Source organism: Bos indicus x Bos taurus, chromosome 8 (assembly GCF_003369695.1).
Source record: "Bos indicus x Bos taurus breed Angus x Brahman F1 hybrid chromosome 8, Bos_hybrid_MaternalHap_v2.0, whole genome shotgun sequence".
NCBI classification, from domain to species: domain Eukaryota; kingdom Metazoa; phylum Chordata; class Mammalia; order Artiodactyla; family Bovidae; genus Bos; species Bos indicus x Bos taurus.
In genome coordinates, this window is record NC_040083.1 from 112,764,090 (window position 1) to 112,776,534 (window position 12,445).

At 52.0% G+C, this 12,445-nt stretch overlaps 1 protein-coding gene across 1 annotated transcript; it reads left to right on the plus strand.

Annotated features, from left to right (window-relative positions):
* The first annotated feature begins 3,967 nt into the window (after positions 1–3,967).
* ALKAL2 (ALK and LTK ligand 2) lies at positions 3,968–11,295 on the plus strand. The gene is made up of 5 exons (XM_027550755.1): positions 3,968–4,307; positions 5,650–5,703; positions 5,790–5,870; positions 8,340–8,405; positions 10,706–11,295. The coding sequence occupies exons 1-4, from the start codon at positions 4,052–4,054 to the stop codon at positions 8,402–8,404; spliced, it is 456 nt and encodes a 151-aa protein (XP_027406556.1). The 5' UTR covers positions 3,968–4,051; the 3' UTR covers position 8,405; positions 10,706–11,295.
* Positions 11,296–12,445: the final 1,150 nt, after the last annotated feature.

Below are 12,445 nucleotides of genomic sequence, written 5' to 3' on the forward strand. Positions count from 1 at the left end.
GGAAACTTCCATTTTGTGGTTTTTAAACTTTGTTGGTAACCATCATGGAATTACACTTAGACTTCAGAAACCGTCCAGTCCAACCAGCATTTGACACAAAAGATAGTCCAGTTCAGTTCAGTCACTCAGTCGTGTCCGACTCTTTGCGACCCCATGAATCACAGCATGCCAGGCCTCCCTGTCCATCACCAACTCCCAGAGTTCACTCAGACGCACGTCCATCAAGTTGGTGATGCCATCCAGCCATCTCATCCTCTGGCGTCCCCTTCTCCTCCTGCCCCCAATCCCTCCCAGCATCAGAGTCTTTTCCAATGAGTCAACTCTTCGAATGAGGGGGCCAAAGTACTGGAGTTTCAGCTTTAGCATTATTCCTTCCAAAGAAATCCCAGGGCTGATCTCCTTCAGAATGGACTGCTTGGATCTCCTTGCAGTCCAAGGGACTCTCAAGAGTCTTCTCCAACACCACAGTTCAAAAGCATCAATTCTTCGGCGCTCAGCCTTCTTTACAGTCCAACTCTCACATCCATACATGACCACTGGAAAAAACCATAGCCTTGACTAGACAGACTTTTGTTGGCAAAGTAATGTCTCTGCTTTTGAATATGCTATCTAGGTTGGTCATAACTTTTCTTCCAAGGAGTAAGTGTCTTTTAATTTCATGGCTGCAATCACCATCTGCAGTGATTTTGGAGCCCCCCAAAATAAAGTCTGACACTGTTTCCACTGTTTCCCCATTTCCCATGAAGTGATGGGATCAGAGGCCATGATCTTCGTTTTCACAAAAGATAGGGGAGAGTCTAAACAATTTGCACATACAATTTCACATTTTGTGTGAGCCAGTTTATATATATTATACTTCAATTTGCCTTAACCGGCACAAATTAATTTAGCCAATCAGATGTGTTAACAGTCTGTACAATACACATATTTCTGGTGACTGGAGAGCTCCAGAGAGTTAATTCTGACAATACCACAAGTGGAAAAGCTCAGTAGAGATTCTAAATCAGTGCACTCTTTTATTAAGTTGAAAAAGTTTGTTAAAAAGGCTCATCCAAACTGAGGGCACCTAGTCATGTCAGCCTGTGCAAAGAATGGATGAACTAACGCATGACCTGTCTGAGCCCTCATGGGCAGATCTCATGAGTCTAAAGGCCGACTAAATACCAGTTTTGTCACTGCTGTTTGTACATCTAAGTATCTAATAAGCTGAGCTGAAGTGTTGGCATATATATAATTGGGTGATAGAAGGATTCATTCAAGAAATCCATTCGTCTGTCCCATTTAAACACTGCAAAATAAAAAAGGACAACAGTGATTACTATCAAGGGTTCTTTGGTATAATTTGGGGTGCAGTGGAAGATAGTTCTTACTGGTATTTTTTAGAAAAAAAATCTATTTTGATATGGTAAGATTTAGAAAGAAAGATTATATGCAAATTTAAAATAATATGAGATTGGGCTAATTTCTTTTTTCACTGCAGCAAGATGTTTTTACAAAAACAGATTTACACCAAAATATTTTTTCATAGAAACGTCACCTGCTTCCACTATGCTGGAGAGGAGTCCAAAGATGTCCCGGCTGCACAGGGATGCTGTTGAGAGCCGGCTGGGAAAGACTGGTCACTAGGCGGCGCTCTCCCTAGAGCAGCGTGAACTCCATCTACACACAGAAGGGGGAAAAGGAAAAATACCTCTTTCATCTGCCTCAGAGCAGTTTGATATGAGTTTTTACTTTTCTAGAGCACACCTTGACAGAAAGTTCACGTTTTAGTCGTATTGCTTGGAGAAAGAAAAAGTTCACTGAGAAATCAAACCATCTCCTTCAAACACATACCCCCAGAGTGTGTGCAGAAGGCGGTGCGTTTAGACGACACGGTTTTTCAGCTCTATTCTATTCACCCTACCCGACTCGGCCAAACACTTTCCTGAGGACTCGGACCTCCGGGAGGGAGCGAGAGGAAGGGACGCGGAGATCCGCGCGCGTCCGGCCGGGGTCGCCGCGCGCGCCCCGGGCGTCCCGGGCGCATCCAGCCGGCCGGCGGCCGCCACGCTCGCGGCCGAGGTTTCCATTCCCGCCGCCGCGCTCCCTGCGGTATTGCGCCGAGAATACCTTTCCCAACCAGATCGCCGGTTTGGAGAAAGTCCAGCTCTTGCCCAGAAAGAGCCAATAAAATGGGAAAGTGCGCAACTGATTGATAATACATTTTACAAGAAGAAAAATTAAAGGAGGTAAACTGCTGAACTCTCACAAATGGGCCTGCCTACAACCTAAAACTTTCTGCAGGACGCGGGCCTGGACGGAGGGCCCGGGGCCGAGGGTCCAGCGCGCCGTCCTCCGGGGGCTCGCCGGGCGGGCGAGGGTGGCAGGGCGCCGCCGCGGTCCAGCCAGGGGGTGTGTCCGGGGGTCCCAGCGCTAACTCAGACCCTGCCCTCCCCGCCGCGCCCCGGACCGGCCTGGGGCGAAGCGACCTCGCCCCCGGGAGTGGTCCCCAGCCTCGCCGGCAGATCCCCCAAAACACACAGACTCTCGTTGACTTATTAAATGTGAGGCAATCAGGCAGCTCCTTTTTTAATAGCCCGAGATCTACATTTAGACAAAAACAGATCCGAGTTCCTGGTAAAGGCGTTTCTTCTCATCCTGTCATAAGTGACAGGAACGGAGGGAAATAGACTGGAGGAGAGAAGGGGTGGGGGGAGGTGAAGGGGAGGGACAAGGAGGGGAGGGAGATGGGAGAGGGGGGCCGCCGGGGTGGGGGTGCAGGGTGGGCAGTGGGGGAGGGAAATGGAGGAGACGGGAGAAAGGGGGATCGGGTGCGTGGGGAGAGGGGGTGTAGGAGGGGGTCGGGGAGGGAGTGGAGGGGAGGAGACGGGGAGTGTGGGGAGACGGGGCGGGGAGACGGGGAGAAGGAGGGGGAGACGCGGAGGGGCGATGGGGGGGCAGACGGGGTGGGGAGACGGGGAAGAGATGGGGGTGGTGAAGGGGGTGTCTGACGAAGATCCGCGCGGGGATACGAACACTCCGGCGGCTTCTAATTAAAGACCGGAGCCGGGCCCTCGGGGACCCGCCTGACGTCGGCAGCCGCGGGGATAAGAGGCGCCCAGAGGTCCGAGGCCGGACTCCGCCAGCCCGCACCCCAAGCCACTGCGAGTTCCGCGCCCGCAGCTCCGAGGCGCCGCGTCCCTTCCCCGCGCGTCCAGTGCGCCCCGCGGCCGGGCGCCGCCGGGCATGGAGTAGGGAGCCGGCCGCCAGCTCCGGGGCGCGGGGACGGACGCCGGAGGACGCGCACGGCTGCGGGGCGCGGGGACGGGCGACCCGGCCGGGTTCCTGCGCGCAGGTGGCTCCGCGGCTGGCGCCGGGCAGGTACGAGCCGGGCTCCCTCCCCGGGGCCAGGGGTTTTCCAGAACCGGGCCCAGCGGGCGTCTGGGGAGAGGGTCTCGTCGCCGGGGCTTTTCGGCGGAGATCGGGGACACCGGGAAGAGGGGCGACCGCCACACAAAGGCGCTGCTGGAAACTTGAGCCCCGCCGCCGGGCGGGGCGCCCACACCCCCGGCTTGCCGGGGTGCGCGGCGGTTCCCTGAGGCAGACGCCTGGGCCCGAGCTCCCGAGCCCCCGCTGCCCCCGCTCGGCGCCCGTGGGGGAAAGAAAGTTGAGGCGCTGCGCCGCGCTGCGGGGCTCCGGCCAATGTGCCATCTCCAGGAAAGTTCGGGGCCGCGGCGGGGCCGAGGCGCGTGCCGCCCTGCGCGGAGGGCGCGCGGCACCCAAGGCGCGCTCTCCACGTCGCCGCGAGGGGCCTCGGGGAGGGGGCGTCCGCGTGGGGACCCCGCCCAGCCTCCCGCCCGGCCCCGCGGCGGCCTTCCCGGTCCGGACGGCGCGGGGCGCCCCTCCACCGGCTTGGCGACTCCGGGGCGCGGGGGCCGGGGCGCGCGGTCCGAGGGGAGTGGCCTCGCCGCCCTCCCTACCGACCGGCTCTCCAGGTCTCCGCGCACCCTGTCCCTCCAGCGAGCCGAGCTCCGGGAGCGCACCGACCCCACCCGGCCCGGCCGAGCGCAGAATGCACGGACCCGGGCGCCCCCTCCTGCTGGGGCTGCTGCTTGTGCTGGGGGCGGCGGGGCCCGGCAGGGGCGGCGCGGAGCCCCGGGAGGCCGCGGACCGACAGACGCTGCTGCGGCTCATCGTGGAGATCGTCCAGGAGCTCAGGAAGTACCACTCGGGGGAGTCCAAGAGGCTGCAGCTCTCGGGCCGGCAGGACTACACCCTGGACCGCAGGGAGGTCGCGGACTACGCTTACCCAGAGGAGCAGAGAGTGGGTGAGTCCCCGCCCGCCCGCTGTGGAGGCGAGCGCCGCCTGCAAAGGCCTCCAGCTTGTGGGGCTGGCCGAGCCCCCGGGTCTGCCTGTCTGGTATCAGGGGACTCTAGAAGAACCAGGACTTGCTTGGAGATAGAACTCTGAGAACGCATACGTAGTTTTAAAATATAAATGCATTTCTACTGTTTTTTTTTTTTTTTTTTTAAAAGCTGGGAAATATTTTTATTTAAAAAAGGAGATAGGAATTCCATGAATGATGCCTGGCAGATAACATAACTACCCCTCATCCACATCTAAGACGTGTGAGTTGTTACCCGGGTCGGTAATTTCAGCATGGAACTGTCATCTGTTATTTTGGAAATGGAAATATTTTCAGCAAAGCAGTTTCAACTGAGACAGAAATGTTTCAGAACCCCCCACCCCCATCCCCACGGCAGAGCCTTCCCAGAGTGGCTGCCCTCTGGGAAATTTCCAAGGAAAGCATGCAAGCTTTTAATGCTTTCGTGACACAATCAGGTCAAATATGATAAGGTCAATTTTATATAGACGGACTAAACTTAGTTGTAAACGAAGACTGACATTTAGGAGATGTCTAAACCTTGCAAGCAAGATTCTTACGGAAATTTTCCCTCTTTGAATGAGAATTGGTGGTAGTGTGACCACATGCCATCACATTACTAGTGCAGATCAGGTGAGTAAAAGTGAATCCAGATGACTGTTAAAAAGAGCAAAAGCAAGGCTGAAAGCAGAAAGGATGTCAGCCAGGCTAGTCACCAACACCAGCTGGGACTGTGCAGACACAGCTTTCCCTGGGAACTGTACTTGAGCTCATCTGCCCGGTTATGTCTGTTTGCATGCATTCATACCAACCTTCACAACAGGTGGTATTGACAGACCCTCACCCTTTTTCTAAGTGAATACCTAGAAGAATACGCCTATGGCAGATTTTTTTGTTTGTTTGAAGGATGATATCAGGTTTTCCTCTTAGAACTTTGAGAGACGGTTGAATTTGATTTTCTAGGTCTTCAAGATCAAAGTGTCTAGAGTGATTTATTCACTGGAAGATAACTGTCACACACACACACACACACACTTCATGGTCCCTGCCTCTCTCCTGATGGTGGAGACCGGTGTTAGTAGCAGATCTTGGAGTGTTGTGAACCTGATTTGAGGACAATGTGCCCACTCACCCGTCCTCATATCGCCGTGTATGGCAATCAAGGGGCTGCTATGATTGCTGTTTATAGCCGAATATCCAGTAATTTTAAAACACCCACTTCAGATCACATGAGAAAATGCTTCTTTTGGTCAAGTTAATAATTTACTTCTTTTCCCTTAAACAGAAATTGTCCCTCGAGATCTAAGGATGAAAGACAAGTTTCTAAAACATCTTACAGGTAAGCTTGCCCCTCGTTCCTTCGCCTCTCCCCAGATACTGGCCTCCCAGGAGCTCTCACTATCTGTTTCTCCTTGCACGCTCCAGGCCCTCTGTATTTCAGCCCAAAGTGCAGCAAACACTTCCACAGACTTTACCACAACACCCGAGACTGCACCATCCCCGCATGTAAGTGACCACGTCTGAATCGCTGCGTAGAGTAGACGTGAGTATGGGCCTCCCGCTGGGTGAACAGCGCCTGCCTTGTGTCACCCAGACTTGCTAGTATTTACTCCCTGTTGACTCTGCAGTCAGGGGCTGGGCTGAGCAGACCATTGAGGAAGATAACGACATGCAGCAGCTAGTGCCAAACAGAACACAGTTTACATTTGCTGGAATTAATCAACTCTTGGAATGGGCTGGACTCCTCCGTGCATTTCTCGAATTCTGGCCTCATGCCTGTCCTTGTATCCACTCGACTCTGACAGTGGAGCAGACGCTTAAAATGAGTCGCTAAAGTGACTACTGTAGGGTATAAAGTATCGAAGGATGGATCTGGACCATTCCCACCACCCTGGCCAGAGACTTTTTGTTTCTACCAGTAATTATAACCTCATCACCCAAGAATTTTACTGCTATTTCAAAACTTTGCTCTTCTGCTTGGTTTCATCATTCATTCAGAAATGCAGGTGCCCCTCTTCATGTGGCTCTCAGCTGTAACTTTCTGGGTTATCTACAACAAAATGGATTTCATTTCCCCCAAAAGTGGCTCCTTGTGCTCTTCACAAAACATGCAATGATGACAAGTAGCTGAGTAGCTGGAGTGACATGTGCTAGAGCCGTCAATCAACTTTTGTGTGTTGTAGGGACCACAACTTCCCTTCCCTTTAAGGCTCACAGGAGGACAGCTGTGCAAATAAGTCAAGCCTCTTAGAAGCAGTTTTCAGGACTGTCCTTAGGCTGTCCTTAGACTGTCCAGACCTGCCTGTCCTGCTCAAAACAGTAAGCCCCTTTCCATGAAGGGGAAACTGCTCTGCGTAGGCAGCAGAGCCACTTTGTGGAGCTCTCCCACCCCCAGACACAGCAGGAAGGCAGGGAGCTCCTCCTGGAGGGAGGGGCGGTGGCCTCGGTCAGCGCCGTCACAGGGACAGAGGCACAAGCGCTGTCTTTGGGCTGCGTATGCCTGATCGCAGACGCCACACGCTCATCCACAGACCCTCCCTGGGACCCCCCCTCCACACACACACACTTGCTGCCTCCTCTGCTGATGTAACTGAGTAGCGAGGCAGCGATTCTCCTGGCCATCCAGAAGGGGAGGTGGCAGGACCAGGACGCATGACGGCTGCACCTGGAGACAGGTCAGTGCCCTGGACGCGCGGCTGGCCACACGGCTCCCACCCTCTCAGCTCATAATGAGCTGCGGGGCCAAATCTGGGCACGTTTGTGCAGCTCGAGGCTGAATACAAGAGTTCCAGCATCCTGGAAGGTCAGACAGAAGGAACAATGGACCTTCTCACTCAAGGCGTGGTCTTGGGGTGAGCTCCTTTGAAGAGCAGGACTTTTGAGTCCATCACACCCGCTGAGCAGTCTGCACCTTAAGGGGACCCCCCAGGTGGACATCAGAGTGGAGACATGTTGTCCAGCAGGGAGATGGTTGACCTCAGAATCTTAGGGCGTGTGTCAAATGCCAGTATCTTCTTTGAGCTCATACAATCCACTGTATCACATATGGTCTGTTTAGGAAAACCGCATCCTAAAAAATGTGGTGCATCTGGTGAAGAGCCAAAAAGCCAGGAGTCCCAATGACCCTGCTTCCAGCTGTCAGATCATCCTTTGAGTCTAAATTATGTCCTCTAAATATTTATCAGGTGTGATTTTCGAAGAATTAGCTGCTTGTCTACCATGTGGTGCATATTCATTGCTGTTAATATATTCATTCACTCGGAATTTGGCCAAGAGTATGAACTCTTCCATCTTTAAGTAGGATTTTGTGACTCTTGAGAAGTAAACTCTGTCTTGAGGAATCCCTGTATGGCCGTGACTGCTGAGCTGCCTGTCCTCTGAGGCAGCATCTGCGAGACGAATGGAGCAGGCAACCACATGCGCTCGCTAGGAGGGCCAGGCCGCACCCAGAAACCAGCTCTTGCTTCCCTCCATTGTCCAGCCAGGTGTTTTCACTCTGGTACTTGGCTGCTGACCCCCTGTCTTTAGAATTTTTGTGCAGAAGGCTTTATGTTATGATCAACTCAAGAGGGGACCCAGCCTGCACGTGACCTAAAAGTTATTAAATAATACAGGGCATGGAAGACTGTCTGCCAGGAAGCAAACGAAAGCCATTTTGATGAGCCCATCAACCACTGTGCGGAGCAGACGGGCAGAGCAGGCGTGTGGACGTCTGCGTCCCCACCCCCAACAGCCTCCCGGTCACATCACCTAGCTTCTGTCACGTGACACTGGCGGTCCTGAGGTGCCATGAATTATTAAGTCAGCAGCTTCAAGCCATGATTGCAGACGACAGTCTGCGTGCTGCTTCCAGGGAATTTAGAGTGTATAAAGGAATGAATGGCTTTAGCAGCTGCTATGGTTTTTAAAGTGAATGCTGTTCATCTAAGCTGCTGAGGTATCTCACGAGGGTCTGTGATCTATTCCCACTTGCAGACTACAAGAGGTGTGCCCGGCTTCTAACTCGGCTGGCAGTCAGCCCGATGTGCATGGAGGGATAAGGTAAGTTGGCGGCCCTGTCACCATGCCCTGCACACCAAAGATGGGGTGTGTCTGGGACTTGAAAAATTCACGGGGGTTTAGAGACAGTCATTCTCAGTGAAAGTAGAGTTATTGTGGGTCAGGCTGACAGAATACTCCAAATGTCTCTAAATACTGGCCAGCAGTAAAACACACAGCCGCGCAGGCAGCCTCTGGGGCCCAGTCCCAGGAGGACGTGCTGGCCGAGTGCACGGTAATCTGCACACAGCCCACTGGCTACTGACTTCAGCACGCGCTTGGTGCATGCGTGAAGTCCTGCTCACCCACCTACAGGCTCTCGTTCAGACGTTCATAGATGAGGATATGACTAACCGTATCCATGCAGATTCTAGAGACATACTGTTTGAGGCGGACGTCTATCAGGATGTCAGGGCACTGATGAAGCTGTAAGAACAGCTGAGAACAGGTCTATCTGCATCTGATGGCTGCCCCCTTGTCTCCCATGAGTCGAGGAGAGGTGGTTTTTGTGGCGAAGGCCACGCTGACCAAGGTCTGTGCGGGTGTCCAGGGCAGCCGCCGTGGGTGCTGCCCTGAGCTCCATCCACAGCACTGCTTCTCCCTAGCAGAGTCTGTCCAGCAAACAGGGGTTCAGGGAAGCATGCGGTTACTGGAGGCTGTGACCCCACACCCTCCACAGGCTCATGGAACTTACAACACTTCCTATCTGCGGGGAGTGAAAGCACAGTTTTTAAAGTGAAAGCTGAGAAATCCCTCCTCCTTCGTGTTTCATCTGAATGCTGCCCAGTCTCTCCTCCACTGCCCACGTGGCAAACAGAACACTTATTTTTAAAGCAATGAATGGATTATTATAAGTCTCCCAAAGAACCTGCCAGGAGAGATGAGAATGCTTTTATTAAGTATTTCTTTATAGTTAAAGCATCACTGTCCCAAAGATGAACCAGGCACATCCTTGGAAACAACTGCCATTTACTCACAAGTGGGGAGACCCGGTCAGGCCGCAGGCTCCCTGCCTCCCTGCCTGTGAGCTGACCCCTGCATCCCCTAACTGCTCTCCCGCAAAGACAGCTCGTCCGAGTGCGAAGGCGGGAGTAGTGGCTTCCAGGAGCCCTGGCGGCTGTGGAGCTGCTCCCAAGCGTGACCCCGCCCCGCTCCGTGTCAGGAAGGGCTTTCCCAGCACAGCAGGCGTGTCACCACTGTCAGTAACCGTGTTTGTTTTGGCCAAGGTGTCATTTACAATATAGATTCTTATGCTAAAATAGCTTTATAGTGCTTTAAAAGATTAATTTCTTCCAATTCCAGAAGCTTTAAGCCACAATTGCAAACGCTTAACTGGTTGGTGACAGTGCAGAGTCAAGGGTCTCCCTGACCCCCTGGAGGGTAGAGCCCACATCCTGCATCAACATCCGACTTTGCTCACGAGCCATAAGCTGTGCCCAAGTGCCTCTTCTGTGGTCCTAACCCACGAAGACATCAGGATGCACCTGCAGAGGGAGATGCTTCTTCCCACGCCAGACCATGACCTCAGCCTCTTAAAGGCTGGTCTGAAGGAAGTCAGGCTTCAGGGGATCCTGAGCATGGAACCCCTCCACTCCGTGATCTCAGAGCAGAGCCCTCTCCTTCTTTCTGCACCTCATGACCTGATCTCCTCCAGCCAGAGGAGTCTAGCTTTCCAGCCCCTCTCCCACATGGCAAGACAGCCTCCCCACACACTCTCCTTGTCCTGGGCTTCCCCTCAGGTAATTTCACAGCCTCAGACCTGGAATATTTTCAGAGGAAACAAGTAGCAAGCATCCACCTCATTCTACAAAATGCAGCCCAGGATCACCGCAGTCAGTCAGACTGCACTGCCGAGAACTCACAGCAGACGCGGCAACACCGAGCTCTAGTCTTCAGCCCAGCAGGCATTCTCTTCATCTGAGACGATTTCACTCCTTCAGCACAGCAGGCCCATGGTGACAGCAGAACTGAGTTATTTCTCACAGTAAAAGACGCACAGGAACATGGGGAGACACATGCAGACTGAAAACTCCTCAGGTCTGGACACACATCAGTGTCAGTCACTCAGTCGTGTCCGACTCTTTGCGACCCCAGGGGCGGTAGCCCGCCAGGCTCCTCTGTCCACAGGATTTCCCAGGCAAGAATTCTGCAGTGGGTTGTCATTTCCTTCTCCAGGGGATCTTCCTGACCCAGGAATTGAACCTGGGTCTCCTGCATCGCAGGTTGATTATGTTACACGTAATTTAACATATAGGTCTTCCAGTGTGAGTCATTCTAGAAAACCAAGCCTGTCTGTTTTGCAGTGAGCAGAGCTGTGCAGCAGCCCAGGACCCATGAGAAGTGCCTTGGAGACCAACAGGACAGAACCCACTGCCTTCTGAACACACCCCGTGAACAGAGATTTATTTTTGCAGACAGACTTCCATAATTCCTTTACCTTGAGTTTCGTATGTGGTTGACACCATGTGTGGACACATATTCAGTAAATTTGTGTGCCTGACAGTAATGCTTGCCACTCAGTATTTTAGACAACAGGACTGCCTTTGACGTGTCATGCTGTGAAATGGCAGAGAGAGATCTTTTTCCTGATTAGGTGACATCACAGATATTTCTTTAGAAACATAAGCAGAGTCAGCAGAATCTAAAAATATATTTTCATATAGCATATGGTATTAATATTTTATTATTTTTACAATTAAATTCCCAGAATATTATTTGGAACTGCATGAAAAAAAAAAAAAAGAACTTCAGTGTGGAGACATCTGTGTACATGCTCAGGCTGATTTCATTTGTCCTTTTGTAAAATAAGTGTAAAGTGGTGTCCAGATCCTGTGCAATATGTAAATACTGTAAATAAAACACCAGTAATAAATGAAGAGTTTGGTACAGTGAAGGCTTCAGAGTGACTCTTTACTTCTGAACAAGTTTATCTGGGGAATTTGTGATTTACAAATCTTTATGACACTGAAATACTGGCAGAAGTCACAGAATAAAAAAGGCATAAATAAAACGAGAAAGCTACACATTCTTGTAAGGGACGATCAGCATTTTCTAGAGAGTGGTATTATATTGGTGACATACTCCATAAGACACGTGCTTTAGTAGTGAATAGTTCAAATGAGTGTGCCTCTATTTCCTATGTGACTTTGTAATGGAAACATGAAACCAAGAGGGACCTTAAAACTTCCAAGAAGCTCCAGATTTTATAGGCAGATATATTTTGAACAAATCTGACTGGATCTAATTTTTTTTTAAAAACAAGTGAATTCAGCAGTGACATTTTCTGTGCAGAGGATCCCTGGTCTGAATACAGCCTAACATGTAGTGTGCTGTTGCTTCAGTCCTGTCTCTTTGCAACCGCACGGACTGTAGCCCGCCAGGCTCCTCTGCCATGGGCTTCTCCAGGCAAGAATACTGGAGTGGGTTGCCATGCCCTCCTCCAGGGGATCTTCCTGCCCCAGGGATCTAATTTGTGGCTCCTGAGGCTCTGGCATTGCAGGTGCACCAGGGACGCCCCGGATATAGCCTAGGGACAAAGTCAACTAGAATCCTAGGATTTGTGTGATAATCCGCATGGAAGACATAAACATTAAGGGAAAGTAAACTATGAACATGAAAGAACAGAAACAGTAAAAAATTCTCTGGCCCTGAGATTATTAAGCAGTTACTAAATGGTCAAGACTCTGGGGTATAGCTTCTGAAGTACTTTGCTTCCCTGTTTTCTAGCTGCAGTTAAACTTTTCCCCTTGATTCTTTCCTTTTTAGAGCTACCATTATCAAACCCTCAGTCCACCTGACTCTCAAGTCTTCAGGATGAGTCTGACGTAGCAGTCTTCTGGCCAAACCTCCCCAGCGTTTCACCTCTGCTACCCCTGACGGCCTGGGGTGACGACAGCCTTATCCGCCCCTCAGGCCCAAGGACTAAATGCCCCCACCTGAGACCCTCACGAGACTAAGGACTGGACACCATGCCTCTGCGCTCTCCTTGCTGCTGAGTGACCGTCACTCAGACTGACCTGAGACTCAGTCCTCCCAGGGCTTCA